Below are 16,454 nucleotides of genomic sequence, written 5' to 3' on the forward strand. Positions count from 1 at the left end.
CAATACTCTTGAGTTATTTTTTGATGTCTTGGGAAATTGTCACATTTTTATATAGCGCTTCTCCACCTTCAAGGCACTCAAAGCTCTTTACATCAAGAAACCACTCATCCATTCACACACACACTCACACACACTCATACACTAATGTACACAGACACATACAACTGAGCTAATGTCATCTGTTTCAAAAAAAGACATTAAAATGATGCATGTTCTCATGTTTGACAGCAGGGAAAAAAATCATTTACAAATCAAGGGACATCATTTAATTTAATTTGATCTTATTTAATTTGTGTGTGTGGTTTTTTTTTCATAAAATATAATAACAAATGAATAAAGAAATTAAAAAAACATCTTTGACTCATCTGTAAAAAATAAATTATGGATGATTCCACATAAAATATTATATACGTCAAGACCTACCATGTTTACTACTACCAAGGTTGCTGCTACATTTACGTTTTTCAATAAAAAAAAAAAATTTAATTTCTCAGTTCTATGAAAATAAAATAAAATTCACCTCACCATGGCTGCTCTTCTGCTCTCTCCGGTCAAATGACCACACACACCTTTGGGTTTTTGACAAGGGCAGTGGGACTCCTTCACCCAGGTTTACCAACACCAAAGCATCATGGGAGTCACACCTCCACACCAATGAGCCGTGGGTACAGTCACGTTGAATAAGCTGTAAAGAGACTAAATAATAAATCAAAGTTCATGTTGTATTAGGGTTCTTTCATGTGTTCCTGGTTTCTTCTACCACTTTGTTGGCATTTCATCCCTCCTGATGCTCCCTGAAGAAACAAGATGGTAAGATGTTTTGATTTTCAACTTCACAGGAAACAAAATAATGATTATATGAGTGTAACTTTTTAAATCAATATATCTGTTCTTATCTACTAACTCCATCACAAAGAAATAAAAGCTTAACAAGGTGTCCCACAAGGGTAAAATTTATGACCATTGCACTTACTTAACTGAGAAATACAAAACAGCATTCACAACATACTTTGTAAATTCTACAAAAGCAGTAAAATGAATCAGTTCTAAAAAACAGACATTGACACACAATTTATGGTTCAATATAATTTTAATATGTCAGCAGACTTCAAGGGATGCACCTGAATACTGCTTTGGAAAGTATCAGTTTAAGTCATGTGTCTCTGTAAATGTACAGTACATTCAGAGTACTTCATAGAAAGAAACTATTCACCCATTCACTCTCACTCTCCACAGTGGTTCTCAACCTGGGGGTTTGACCCAATGAAAAAATGCAAGTCTTAAACCAGGCTTGACACACTTCAAATGCAGTCAAATGTTGACCTACCAAATAAATTAATCTAAACCTATGTCCTGAAAATAAAATCTCACATTAGACAATCCTTTTGCAGGCAGCATACTTTTGTGTTTGAGGATTGCGAATGCCAGTGGTTGTTATTATGGTGATGAAAAAGGTTGAGAACAACTGTACTAAAGGCAAGATTTGCATGTTGTCTTTCCCAAAGACGTACAGGCAGTGTAAACCAAAGAAAGAAGGGATTGAACCACAAACTTTCAGGTCCTAAAATGGCCCACAGTACTTTTCTTTCTAATCACTGCTGCCTGACCTATGAGGAACCACATACACATTTCATATAAACTTTTGAATGTAACAATTTGTAATTCAACCCTATTTCATGTTGAACTCTCTTAGCACCTGACACAAAGCGGAGTACCACAAGGCTCAACTTTAGGACCGTAGTATTTTTGTTGCCCTTTTGGTAGTAGTTCAATTGGTTTAATTTAAATTAGATATTGAAAGACAGGAAACATTATTGAAATACTTAGACAATATAAATATACTCTTTATTTACTTTTGCTCTATACAGATCAGAGCTTTTGATGAGTTCAGCCACATGGGGAACACAATGAACAGAAACATGGGCTAAAAGACAAATATTTACATCACTTTAAAACAAATTAGATCGAAAACATTACAGAAATCTACTCCATATGATACAGTGTCTTCCTGTACAAAAAACAAAGGTAGGGAGAGTTGTAGATGCCCTTTGCACAGTCTTTGCACAGTTTTCTACGTCTGAAATATTGTTTATGAAATAGCAAAGGGGACATCTACTCCCTTTCAGAGTTGTATGAAATCTTCAAGTGTTGATACTTAATGAAATGCAGTCTGTGCTTGCGGATCACGTAGAAAACAGTGGTCCAGTAGAGGCAGCCGTGAAGACAGGGCCAGTGTATAGACCAGGACCGTCCGCAGGCACCTAAAACATACAATACATCAGATGACACATTTCATTTCAATATTAGAATATCCAGCGAGAGCGTTTCAAATGTCAACCATATTATAAAGCTATTTCATCATCACAAACATACTTGAAGTATGCATATTAATTCATTCATGAGCATTAACCCCTTGCATTAACATTAGCAATGTTGCTTATTTTCCCTAAAACACCGGACTACAATTTTTCACAGTTTTCCCCTGAATCTGTGTCTGAACCCTTTGGAATAGAGACAAATGGCTGGACTCTTTGTGAAGCTGAGACTCTGCAGTTTTGGCCTCTCTCTGATCGACTCTCGTTATAAATGGGAACAAGCTCTAGACAGAGGAAAATCAAATAAAATCTAGCCCAGAATGTTTGGGATAAATATAAGAATAGGTATAGCTGGTGTCTAGAGGAAGGGTCTTATAGACAGTAGATTGAACATTTGTTGGGTTTTGACAATTCACATGTCAAAGCTGAAACGTGTATCACTAAAAAATTTGACTTAGGAATTCCGCCTGAATGTTTCTACCTAATTTCAAGTCCCTATTAAATTACTTTTTTGAATTTTACGGTTGTTCTTTTATGTGTGTATTACTGAGTTCAAACTTGTGCAGATTCTTCCCAAAATTGGAAGAATGACTGCAATTTAAGTGGGTTACAGCTTTGCATTAATGTTTTACATGCCCAGGAGCTTCAAATTAGACTACCCTTTATCAGATGCTGGACAAAAAGAAAAATCTTGGAATCTTATGAGGTTTAAATAATAATGATGATCTTTAAAAATTGCCTCTTATTTATGTATTCCTAACATGTGCTGAATCATACAAAACGTTTAAGTTGAATTTTTTTTAATTTACATGGGAAAGATCATAGCAGTAGCATAACTGTCTTCTACTGGCCATTCAACCTGTGGCTGAACTAGTGGAATAATTAATTCTGGGTTTAAATCCTGTCTCTTTCCCTGTTCCCTCTACCTGTTATACTTTCTAAGGTCACAATACATTTGCAATGTACTTGAAGTATCAAAACAATATAAACCAATATTTGCCCACTCATCCACATAGGAGCTAGGGCACTTTTTAAATAGCGTTTTTTGTCTAATACAGGGGTGCCTAAACTACGGCCCAGGGGCCAAATGCAGCCCTCAGACCAGTTTTTATTGGCCCTCAGGTCTCCTGCTGAACTGGCCCAATTGATCATAAGCAGTACTTTTAACAGCAAATTAAACTATTTCTACCACTATGACTTCAAACATCACATTGCAGTGTGATACAGACCTAAAATGAATGCGTTTCAAGCCTAATTAATACACAACGGCTCTGTCAAAGCTGTGTATAAAGCGCCCCACAGCATCCTCTGTGGCCCTCCGCCTCGAATATGTTTTGAGATGTGGCCCTTGATAAAAAAAAAGTTTGAGCACCTCTGGTCTAATAAGTCTTACATTTTGAATGATATACAATTGTATTAAATACACGTGACAAAGAATCACAGCCCATAGTTTATGTAGTAAGGGTGGGCAATGTGCCAAAAATTAATTTAACATTTTCTTGGCGCCAGGTCACGATTTAGATTTTACCACGATTCAGGTTTTCTTAGCGTCTTATATAAGAGGTAACTAAAGCCAGGCAATGTTCTGCTTCTGAATGTTTAATCTTCACGGTGATTGGTCATATCCACCTGTAACTTACTCAAAGCACGAGAAAGGCTGACCAACAGTAAGAGTGGGGGGTGCAAAGTGTCTGTTTTTGCCCTAATATGTAGCATGCCATACCTCTCCTAGAGCCTGCAGGGCCACCGTAGCAGCCATGGCCTTTGCATGTTTCTTATTGGGACTGGCCATCTGAGGCTGGTAGTCCACTCCACCCACCGTCACCTGCACCACACGGAGATAACATCAGAATTATTGACATCAAGAGAACCCTGTTTTTTTGTCAAACACACGTCTGTCGGCTAATATTGTCACTGAAACTGAGGAACTGAGAAACTGAGAAACTGAGGTTGAGGCAAACATGGACCTTGAAGAGGAAGTTCTTGCGGTGGTCGGGGCCACTGTGATGCACCATGACAAAGTCCGGCTGCATGATCTTCCTCTTAGTGCACAGTTCTATCAGAGCAGACACCGGGTGCTTTCCTGGATCACACACAGAAGTTTAGCATGATTATATACATACATAAATATAAAATGATGAGTGTAAACATTGTGAGGAAACTTATTATTTTCCAAGAGAGGTCATACCCCATATTTAGCATTTTTAATATATATAAACTATATAAAGATTAGAAGTCTGTCAAACTCTACTGGCAACAGCTGTAAATGTAACTATGGGTGAAATTATGAGGTTCAAAGCTACGAGAAACATTATGTTAACACACAGAAGGCAGCAGTCACAAGTCACAAGTGGAACAAAACCAGCACTAGACCAGGACTAGACCAGGACTAGACCAGGACTAGACCAGGACTAGACCAGGACTAGACCAGGACTAGACCAGGACTAGACCAGGACTAGACCAGGACTAGACCAGGACTAGACCAGGACTAGACCAGGACTAGACCAGGACTAGACCAGGACTAGACCAGGACTAGACCAGGACTAGACCTGGACTAGACCTGGACTAGACCTGGACTAGACCTGGACTAGACCTGGACTAGACCTGGACTAGACCTGGACTAAAGCAGAACTAAAGCAGAACTAGACCTGGACTAGACCTGGATTTGACCTGTAGTAGACCTAGACCTAGACTAGACCAGAACTAAACCAGAACTAAACCAGGACTAGACCTGGACTAAAGCAGAACTAAAGCAGGACTAGACCTGGACTAGACCTGATCTAGATCTGATCTAGACCTGAACTAGATCTGATCTAGACCTGAACTAAACCAGAACTAGACCTGGCTTTGACCTGTAGTAGACCTAGACTAGACCTGGACTAGACCTGGACTAGACCTGGACTAGACCTGATCTAAACCAGAACTGGACCTGAACTAGACCTGGATTTCACCTGTAGTAGACCTGAGCTAGACCTAGACTAGACCTGGACTAGACCTGGACAACATGGAGATCAGGACAAGTGTGAACACAGCCTTAGAACTAAATGACCAAAACAAGTGGATCTTCCCATAGATAATCGTGAGCATTACTTACCCATTAGGTCCTTGGTAACGACCAGTCCTCCAGTCTGCTTCTGTGGCTTCTCTCCCTCAGCCACTAACCCTTAAAACGCACATAACCAAGATTATTACACATTTAATTCTAACACATTTCTGTCAGTGTGGTGATTAATGCCTGCTAGCTCCTCCGCTCTAACACCAGTCCGAGTGAGTGAATGGTGGGCAGTGCTGTGTGTGTGTGTGTGTGCGTGTGTGTACCTTTGCGATCCACCTTGAAGTCTATGATAATTGGTTCCACCGTGCCCTCCCGGTTCCTCCCCAGGCCCTCTCCTGTTCTCCAGCCCATCTTCCTCATGAGGAACTCCCCCACGCCCCCCGACACTGGAGCTGCTTTCAGGAACTGGTCCTACGCCAAAGAGAAGAAAAGTTTGGATCATGTAAAAGAGTTTCTTAAATCGAATGATCTTAAAACCACATTAAAGATATAGTATGTAACTTTATGGAGATAGAAAGTCAACTACATGATTCCACAGAAATATAAAGTTAAAGCCAACTATTGTAAACCAAATATTGTAGCCAAGAGTCAGGTTTGTGGAGATGCAAGCCCAATCATAATAGGGACACACATTTTTCAGTGCCATGAAAACATCCATTGTGAAAAAACATGCTTTTATTTTAGTAAATAATTTGGCAAAAAAGTTGCATACTATGGCTTTAAATTAGCTACAACATCAGTGTTATTCCCTGTAGGATAAATGTTGGTTTTCAGATTTTAGACTGTGATTCATAATCCCAGATGGGGAAGAGTTTTCCCTATCGGTAACATCGTACTTTGCCATGAAATCTGTAAAAGGTAAATTCACAGATGTTGAACCTGATCATTTCTATTAGTGACTAGACTGATCTGTATCTTCTGATGCAAGATCCAGATCAATCAGTGAAAAATGAAACAAAAATTAAACTTGACTAAACTTGACTTTTATAACAAAACAAACTTTGAAATTTAAATTTGTACCCTGTATTTATGCCCTTTCTGTGCTAACAATACAAAAATCACAGATGAACTGATATTAACAATACATAAATATTAAAATAAATATATATAATGTATTAAAATTGTTAGGTTAATGCTTGCAAATACATCATTTTTTGCAGTTTTTTTTTCAATAATGTAATACAATAATAATAATCATTATCATGTGTTTTTGAACTTAATTACAAGATCTTTTACAATATCTGAGCCTGTTCCTAACCTTCTTGAGCCAGGCTTGTGGACCATTGGAGGACAGTTCTTCTGAGCTGAGAACCTGAGCTCCTGTGGAACCAGTGAAGAGCCCTGGGACAGTGTTGGACTGGGCCCACGCATCCACCTGCGGCACAACAGACAATTGGAAATCAGTATTGTAATATTGTAATTGTATTTTTTTCTATTTTCAGACTAGAGTTATACTATAGCTCCGCACCTGCTCCTGTGCCCTGCTCAACATACAGAGGGCACTGACGTCATAGGGATTCTCAGCCAATCGTCTTTGAGCTTTGATCCTTTCACTCACAGCTTGGGAGATATCGACAGGCTGTAAATAGAAAAGTTAAATTAGAGACGGGGATTATACAGAAATAGAAAAAAATATATATAGTGAAATTGTGCATTTCTAAGCGGAAGAAAATGGATGGATGTGCATTTGTGTGTAAAAAATATTATAAAACAGAGCAAAAGGAGCTGATTAAAATTTTTTAAAAAGAAACGCAGTGGAATCTATGGGATTTCTGCATTTTTGTGGTTAAGTTTAGAGCCCCTTCACTTTGTTAAAATTCTTAAACCGCAATCAATACATTTACAAGCATGTTTTAACATATTTCTAACGGATTGCAAAAAACATGGTTATCGGTATAAAAAAAATAATAATAATAAAATCATAATTGACATATTAAAGTTGGACTACGTGACTTTTCTAGTGGAGAGTTGACTACCTGCTTGTCTCTATGGAAATGTTATTCCTTTACCTGTAATTTTCCACATTATGGGAGGAAACACCATTTTGCATTTATTCAATTACACCAGTTTGTATTGTTCAAAATACCTTGTAAAACATATATTCTTACAGTGAGCGGCTCGACTCTCCATAGAACTGACCTGCAACATGGTCTGTGGATATCACCTTGTCTCTATGGAGATTCATCAGTTTAATCCCATACTGAAATCTATAGGTAAAGCAATGACAATTCCATGGAGACAAGCGAGTGATGGACCTTTCACCGGAAATGTTACATAGTGCACCTTTACCCACCTTCAAGTAATTTTATTTTCATATCTTATTACAATACTCAGTGTATCTAATGTAATGTAGTCTTACCTGTAGCGGGGGCTCGGGGAACACACTGTCATGTTCCACAGCTGGCTCTGGTTCTGTTCCAGGCCCAGTCTCTGCTGAGGACTTGCCCGACGTGATGGAGCTCTTCTTGGCATTGGACACTGCTTTGTCATTTGCTTTTTCAACAGGAACCCACTCTCCATACGCACCCTGCCCCTCACCCTCCTGCACAGATGTACAAATTAATAATATTGAAAGAATTATCATTATAAGACAAGTATTAAAGCTACTTGACAAACCTTTTTCCGATGTTGGGATCCAGAGGACACAGGGAACTCTTTGGCGATGCCCGCATCACTCCTGACAGTTGGACGGACAGCCATGTTCTGGGACAAGAAGGAAACAGATGTACATGCAAATCAGTGTAAAAAGGATATTTAAAATAACTTTACAAAGCTAAAAATTTGTTCAAAAGTGAATACATAACTGGTAAGGATATAAAGATTTTTTTTTGTTAGAATATAAAATAAACCTGGAATTGTGGTTTCTTTTATTGTCTAACTAATATTTAAATTGCTGCAGCTGAAAAAAGTACTATAATGCATATAAAGATATCTCATAGCAATGCAAATGTACAAGGTCAAGTACATAAGACTGTGCTGTACTCCTTTTCATTAAACATCTCTACAATTTTTTATGGGGGAAAAAAAAAATAAAAATAATAATATATATATATATATATATATATATATATATATATAAAGATAATGTTATGTATGTGCATATTTGTACTGGTCCTATTTAGTTTCAAATATGGTTAAGCTTATTATGAATATTTTGGCAGTCTTTATATCTGTGCAATAATACAGCAGTAATAGTGTAGATAAGTTGTAACTGTCATTTTCAAACTAATCAAATGTCCCACTGAGATTTGGAATCTCTTCTTCAGGGGAGTCCTGGCCGCAGAGGGGACCCTATTGTACATGTTTTTGGTGGTAGGGGAAATTGTAGCACCTGGAGGAAACAGGGAGCCACAGGGAGATCATGCACACAGAAAGGCTCTGTGTCGCCCTGGAGTCGAACACAGGACCTTCTTGCTGTGAGGCAGGAACGCCAATCACTGCATCACTGTGTGCTGCGTGTGACGTGTGAGTGCAGAGATTTGCTCTTACATTGATGCTAAAGCGGATAGCCTTCTGCTCTTTAACAGCCCCTGCTCCGAACAGTTTTCCTTCATCCTCTTCATCTGAGACGTGAGGAGCCGCCACCGGGAGCTCGCCCTTACTGTCCACGATCATCTTACATTTCTGCACATGAATCACATTCAATACATTTTTAATATACAGATTTTGAGTAATAGCAGATAAAGGTTGCAGTATTCTGGTCTTTACTTCAGTGAACTCTTTGATGCTAATGATGTTAGCCTGCTTCTGCACGCTCTTCTTGACCTCCTCCAGAGCGGAGCTGAGTGCACCGGAGCCAGAAGAGGGCTTACTGCTGAGAGAGGGCAGGAGGGAGCTGATGTTGGACAGGGCTGCGGTCATGGAGGCTGGAAGTGGGACAAAGCATAATACAGTTAAGAAAACATTACATTTTATTATACCGTTACTTATGGAAGTTTTTTCGGATTACTGAAACCAAGTCATGATTAGACAAGACCCTCACTCTGTTCACTGAAGTTCACAAAAATGTACTGCCATTTTATGCTATTCAATTATGATAATAAATAACTCAAACTCATAACTCGTGTGCCAATATTACTAGATATCAAAGGAGCACTATGTAACTTTTCAGGTGGAGGGTACACCATTTGCTTGTCTCCATGGAGATTATTATTGCTTTGGCTGGAATGTTTTACTGCATGGCATTAAAACTTCTCTATCTTGCTTTTATCAATTACAGTTGTTGTTATTGCTAAAAACACCTTAAAAAACATGCATTATTTCTGTGAGTACCGTTGCCTCTCCACAGATCTGACCTGGCTGTAGTGTTACCTTTTGGGGGCACCTGCAATTTTTTCATGGAGAGATAAGTTTGCCATACTGTGGAACATTCCAGGCAAAGCACACATTTCCATGCATATGAGGACATGACGAACGCTCCACCACAAAAGTTACATAGTGCAGCTTTAAATTACATAATTTTTCAGTACTAATCCCAATATCTGATCAGAAATAGTTATATCCTCACCTGCGGTCATACTGGCCATAGCAGGGTTCATGGCCATAGGCAGGTTGAGCGGGGCCGTGGTGGACCTCAGACTGGAGGGGACAGGCATTCCAGCTTTCACACACATGGCTGCAGCGTTAGCTTTAGCGATTTCCAACAGCTGCTCCTTATCTAAACACAAAGATAATACAATATTTAAAGGGGACATACTATGAGAACTTGACTTTCATGAGCTTTTAACCATAACTGTTCCTTCATCATGAGCTTACTCAAAGTTGCATTAAGATTGAGTCACATATGTTAGCGTAATCCTGTATTGTCCAACATTTGAGGTTTGAATTCTTGGAAAAAATCTGTTTTCCCCTAGTAAAAATATGTGAATGAAAATCTGCTAGTCAGTTTTGAACAGGAAGTCAGTGTCTCTTTTTCGTGAATCTGCATTAGATCAGTATATTGTAGTTTACAATGAACATATTTTATAGTTTAATAGAAAATGCTCAAAATATCCTTATTTGTCTTTTTTTTACTAATAGCCTTTTAATCTCAATACCTATTCAATTACCATAAGGTATAACTTGACTGACCGAGTTCACTGATGCGGTGGGGGCTGCTGGAGCTGCCGTGTTTCCTTCCTGCAGGGGATCTATTTTTCCGGAGGATGAGTACGGGGGAGTGACTGGGCTCCCTCCTCCAGCGGTCCCTCTGGCTGTACGGGTTCCTCTTTCGGTGATCTTTGGACGAAGAACGGCTACGGGTGCGATGTGACCTCCGACCTCTCGACCTTCACACACAACCACATAACATGTAAAAGTGAGAATCTTGAATTCTTAATCATTCAGAGTTGTCTTTTCAAATTATACCATTATGGAATAAAATTCTAATTATGTTTCTGAAACAATTTGATTACAGATTTTGCCTAACAAATAGTCCCAAGTTAGAATCACATTTAGTGACCTTGATCGTGACCTCCTCCTCCGTGGGCTCCTGCTTCTTGAGCGCCTCCTGTGGCTGGCTGATCTGCTGGTGGACCTGCTCCTGGATCCCCGGGCTCTCCTGGAGGACTTGTGTTCCCTCTTCTTCTGAGGCGAGCGACTGCCTTTCCTCCGGTGTTTCAACGGGACGTCCGCACTAGACGGCGTACGCTTGGCTTTGTCCTCAGTGACGGACTTGGCAGTAGTGGATTGAGATGTACTTTGAGCTAAAAAAAAATACACTGTTATTACAAATTGCACACAACTATGCAGTACAACAGGCAGGGCTGCCTGACTCTCTTCGGTAATTTTTATCCATCTATATTCACAATATGCAGAGGCTGCTTTGAAACTGTCACTCAGAATCTATCTCACGTTAGAGGAGCAGCCACGGTACTAGGAAGGACATAGGAAGCCTATAATTCACTTATAATGAGTTTATGAACAGCTACAACCCAATACTGTTACTTAATAGTTGTAAATGTTATTTTTAAGCCTATAAGTCTATATGTATTGTATGGTCTGCTTTAGTGACATTTAGGCCTATAAACCAAAACAAACAAAATAGAACAAAAGTGTTACATTCCTTTTACCTCCTTTTGCCATATAAACACCATAATGTTAATGCTACCAAAGTTTAGTTTAGCTTAATATATGCATTAAAAATGTATTGCAAAATATCAATAAAGCAGAGTGCAATAACATTGTATTATACAGAATTTAAATATATATATATAATTTGTCACACCTCTGATCTAAATATCCATGGCTTACCTTCACTTTTTGGCGTTTCTTGCAGTTTATCTTCTGTCTTTTCTCCTCCTTTCTCAGAGGAGACTGACTGCGTACTTGGCTCTGCCATTGTTAGGCCCTCCTCCATGGGGTGGTGCTCAGTTGAGCTGGGGAGTACCTCAACATCCAGGTGCTCGCTGTTGGAGGTTTGCACAGGGTCAGGGGGGTCAGCCAAGGGGGGCTTCCTCTCTGTGGATCTATCAAAAAGAACCATAAGTATTACCCAATTTTTATGGTCTTAAGAATCGGTTACTTTGCACTGGTCCAATGTTATTCCTCACTTTCCTAACGCATATTGATACTTTGCAGGACATCATGCTGGTGGTGTACTACATGTATCTCTATGGCGGAATGTTTGACAGTTACCATGGTGACACAGCCAAAGAGTTTTAAAATTGTTTGAAAAACAAATTTTCAGGAGCCTGTGATCAATACAAATGTCCATGGTCCAGTTTAGATGTTTGATTTTTAACAAAAAGGTGAGTGTGACTAACTGGAAAACTGTTGGCTAATGTTAGTTAGCTTGTGACTATAATGTTATTTGAGAGGGACTTGTTTAACAGCTCAATACCCTCAGCTTTTTAGGAATCAGTTCTGTCTGCTCTCTCTTTGCACATCTGCGCTCGCATGTGCAAAGCATCAGGTGCCAGAATTGAAAAGGCTTAACTTTTAGCGTTTGACTCGCAGTGTCAACCAAACAGACTAGGCTCCAGTGATTTAGCAATGTCAATATATGGAAAAGGTAGAAAGACTACACAGCTACAAACTGGCGCCAACATAATTATGCTGGGTACACCGGCTAGTCACAGACCCAGACACAGCACTGCAGAGCTGATTGTCTCCGTTGATGGGTTTTATGTTGGAAATGCACTAAAGCCACTCTCTCTACCTGGTCTGCCATCATTCACAAAGAGACTGGGAAAACAAAATGTCTAAAGACACCCAACGGACACCCTGGGGAGGTATTTTTCTCCAACGTGCATCTGTCCTCAAATGCAAAGGCGTCCAATGTGTTTTTGACACCCCGGTCTGAACGCAACATAACTTGAGTAACAGCGCTTCAGACAGAGCAGTGCTTTAGTTAGTATCACTCCCAAGAAATGTTGATGACATCAGCTGCAAAGTATCAATATCATTCACTGCCATAAGGTACAAGCATTTTTCACAGCAATACTGACAGCAACTAGCATGCTAACAGCACACCAGCCTCACTCCTTGGTTCGCACACGATAAAAAGCCTGATAATTCATTGCAGACAGTACACAGCGGTCTCACTGTGGCCCTAAAATCACCTGCCATGTCCCTTTGAGTCAATTGCAATATTTCCCTTTCAACCAATCAACTGTCAAGTAATTTCTATAAATGCACTCTTTCTCTACCTCCACCCCTGCCCATTTACATATATCCTTGTTGAAATGTCAAATTAAAATCTGTTTGATTTTATTATGTGACAATCTTTGTATATTTTTGTACCTGGATCTTGTTCTGGACTTTCTGTGGTCTCCGGTGCTGGACTCTTTCTTGGGTGCGGAGGAATGCGATCGGGATTGGGAATGAGACCGAGACCTGGATCTCGTCTGGGATCGGGAGGACTTCCTGTGTGTGGACTCTTGTTTCCTGTTCGTCTTACTGGAACTTTCCTATGAAATTGTGAAAATAATTCATTAAACAGGACGTATTTTACTTCTATGGGGTATTAATTGTTAACAGATAACACATTTAGATCACCACGTTAACGCTGATTGTTTTGAAAATGCTGTATTTCATAACACAATCAGGGGGCATTCTGCTCATGAAACTACTGCACATCGCAGTAGGTTTGTGTAGTTGTAGTGTATTGTTTTGCACTGTGCTTTTGTATATTTATAGAAAATTGTCATGTGGGAGCATGGATGAGGTAGGTTCATGGGCTGAGCCTTGTACCGCTAACCATAAGGAGGGTTCCAAAAGGGCCCGAGAGAGATCACAAGATTAGTCAAACATGCATGGATGACACCTAAAACCTCTTCAGGCATGTTTTTGATGAAGGAACAATGTTATAACATGGTAGAAAGGTCCAAAAAGTCAGTTTTGCATTTTGCAATTTTTCGGCTAGTAATTTGAGTGACTTCACCTGTTTAGGGATGATGTCTGGCAGCTGTGGTTGGAGACTGGGCCCGTTGGTCTTGTCTCTCTTGCCTCCCCCCTCACTCTCCGAATCAGAACCATCTTTCTCTTTACTCCTCTTCCTCCTCTTCTTCCTCCTGTCTTCATCTGGGGACTTGTGGCGATGACGGCTAGATGTCCGATCATGATCTGAACCTTATTACACAAATATGATGCTCATTTGGTACAGAAACGTATTCATTCTGATAGAAAGGTACAGTTGTAGTACATCTTAAATATTGCAAGGATGGACCAAAAGATGAAAGTGCTTACCTTCTTTACTGGCCTTTTCTTCTTTTGATCTGTGAAAAAATTCAAGCGTAAAACTATATATATATTTTTTTATTTATTTTTTTTTTACAAAAGAACAGAGTTTATGTTATGAATGGAAACATGACTCTACATTCTAACTATAAAACGCAATATGTTTCTCATTAACTATGCTACCTCAATAAGAGCATATGACAACATATAAAAAACTAAAACAATAATATTTATTATTATTATTCCAAAACTGCCAAAAAGTTGATTGCTAAACTTCATCAGATCCAGTGTAATTCCAAAACATTATCCCCATTGCTGAAAAAAAGTTTAAAAACTGAATGGTTTCTAAACGGAAGAAACTGGCAACCCAAATGAGAGAGTTAATGAGACTCATGTGAGGGTCACTCTGCTTTCTGATTGGATCATGAGAACCAAAACACCAAAAAACATATACAACTTGGCCATCATGTCAAATGTTTCTGTAAGTAAGTATAAATCAGCATTACAATTGTTATAGAAGAAAGGCTAAAGCTTAAGTTAAAAATCTTACATAAAGTTATTTTAAGGCAAATTCACACTTGTTTGACATTCTGATTTGAGCCCAGTTTAATGTTGATGTAGAATTGGTATGGTCCTGTTCAAGTCCTGGTTTAGTTCTGGGTTTAGTTCCAGCTTTGAAGGGTGTCAATTACAGCTTTAAAAAATTGTGATATAATTTTCATCACACCTACCACAGAGCATATAGAAGTGTACCTGTGCTGTCGATGTTTACTGTGACTGTCATCTGAATCGCTACTGTCTCTATCCTTCCCTTTGCTCTTCTTCTTCTTCTTGCTCTTGTGTTTCTTGCTCTTCTTCTTGTGTTTTTTGTGCGGACTTGAGCTACAAGGGCGTTTTTCAGGAGAGCTGGTCTTTTGGCATGCCTCTGCGTGGCTGTTCTCAGCAACAGGAACTCTGATAGAGAAGAGGTAAAAGAATACTATCAAATGTATTCAAGATTAAATAAAGCACTAATACCAGCTGTTTCAAGCAAAGCAAGGACCTAATGAACAGTCTACTTACTTTTGAAAATTGTTTATTGGGTCAGTTACACAAAAAATCTAATATTCACTAAAAGCTAAGGACTTGTGTTTGGGAGAAGAGGAGAAAAAACAAAACAGATTGTAATGAATTTTCAAATACACAATAATATTTGAACTGAGAGGGTCGAATAAATTTTACATCTTGGAATCATTATAGATGCTACAATGTAAATGTCACTGATATTTTTGTACAGTTCATGTTTTTATGATAAGGGTAATTCAGAAACAGATTTTCTGGTAGTTTTTATTCTTATTAAGGTGTTTTTCAATATAATTTTAAATTTGTATTTTCTGTAGAAGCTTTTTATTGCATTTCAAAATTTGTGACTTGTCAGTGTAGCAAAAGCCGACGTAAAATTAACAGGTGTTACAGAAGAGTGTGCAGCAGAGGGACTCAGGTGGAGGCAAGTCATTCGTAATAATGGCACCTCAACAGAAACAGAAGGTTAGAAGAAGTATGTTCTTATAAGATCCTGCATAATCAGATTTTTTAATGTTCATGTTCTCATCTAGATGCTAGCTTACAACGGTCAGCTATCCTAAAACCCAGAAGAGATAAAATACATCCCAAAAATTGCAAGTCTGGCATCGAAGCTTGCAATAGACATAATCAAAGTTTCTTAGCAAAACGTAACAAGAGTCATTAATCGGCCACAGACAATCTATTAACTCGACACATAAAGAACATTTCTATTTTTGCATTAACTGAAGGGTTCGGAGTCCAAAAATGTTGCTACATTTCACCCCAAAAACCAACGTTATTTGTTCTAATTAGTAACATCAGAGCGTTTAATTAAGGCATCCTAAGCCCCGATAGACTATTGCAAAACAGCGACAAAGACTTACGTTTGTTCCTCCTTTTGTTCCTCAATTTCTTTGATTTTGTTCAAAATAAAATCTTGAAATATTTGCTCTATGTTGGCTGCCATGTTTTTACTGTGCTTCTAATATACGCTCCCGGGTAGGAACCAGCGGAGCTGCATGGACGTTCCGCACTACTAAGATCAATAGTAATTAGCCACTTGTTTCCTGTAACCTTAAACACAAAGTGCGTATGAATACATGGTTTGAATTAGGAGTACGATTTCTTAACAAATAATTGGCAAATATTGGCAAATTAAATGTTGAGATAACGCTACTGTCGACCGACCGCTGAACAAATACTGCCATCTAGTGGTTGCAAAAAACATGAATAGTTTGCTGTCCCGTCCTAGTCCTGCGACAACTTACATTTTGTTGTCCCAATTTCTTATTTTCCCACGTATATATAGTTAATTCGCATTATTACAAAGTCCGACATAAATGAACCTAACATTTCCAAAACTATTAAGAACTGACATAGCT

The 16,454-nt window shown here is 38.8% G+C and overlaps 1 protein-coding gene across 1 annotated transcript; it reads right to left on the minus strand.

The window, feature by feature from the left end:
- Nucleotides 1-1,071: 1,071 nt before the first annotated feature.
- On the minus strand, nt 1,072-16,099 carry LOC117383562 (protein SON). The gene is made up of 20 exons (XM_033980765.2): nt 15,957-16,099; nt 14,782-14,982; nt 14,038-14,066; nt 13,733-13,920; nt 13,093-13,259; nt 11,602-11,816; nt 10,811-11,054; nt 10,441-10,637; nt 9,878-10,027; nt 9,079-9,236; nt 8,860-8,994; nt 7,987-8,073; nt 7,730-7,912; nt 6,839-6,949; nt 6,629-6,745; nt 5,634-5,781; nt 5,410-5,478; nt 4,283-4,398; nt 4,039-4,140; nt 1,072-2,261 (listed from the first exon to the last, which is right to left on the minus strand). The coding sequence occupies exons 1-20, from the start codon at nt 16,037-16,039 to the stop codon at nt 2,184-2,186; spliced, it is 2,778 nt and encodes a 925-aa protein (XP_033836656.1). The 5' UTR covers nt 16,040-16,099; the 3' UTR covers nt 1,072-2,183.
- Nucleotides 16,100-16,454: the final 355 nt, after the last annotated feature.

Source organism: Periophthalmus magnuspinnatus, chromosome 2 (assembly GCF_009829125.3).
Source record: "Periophthalmus magnuspinnatus isolate fPerMag1 chromosome 2, fPerMag1.2.pri, whole genome shotgun sequence".
Lineage (NCBI taxonomy): Eukaryota > Metazoa > Chordata > Actinopteri > Gobiiformes > Gobiidae > Periophthalmus > Periophthalmus magnuspinnatus.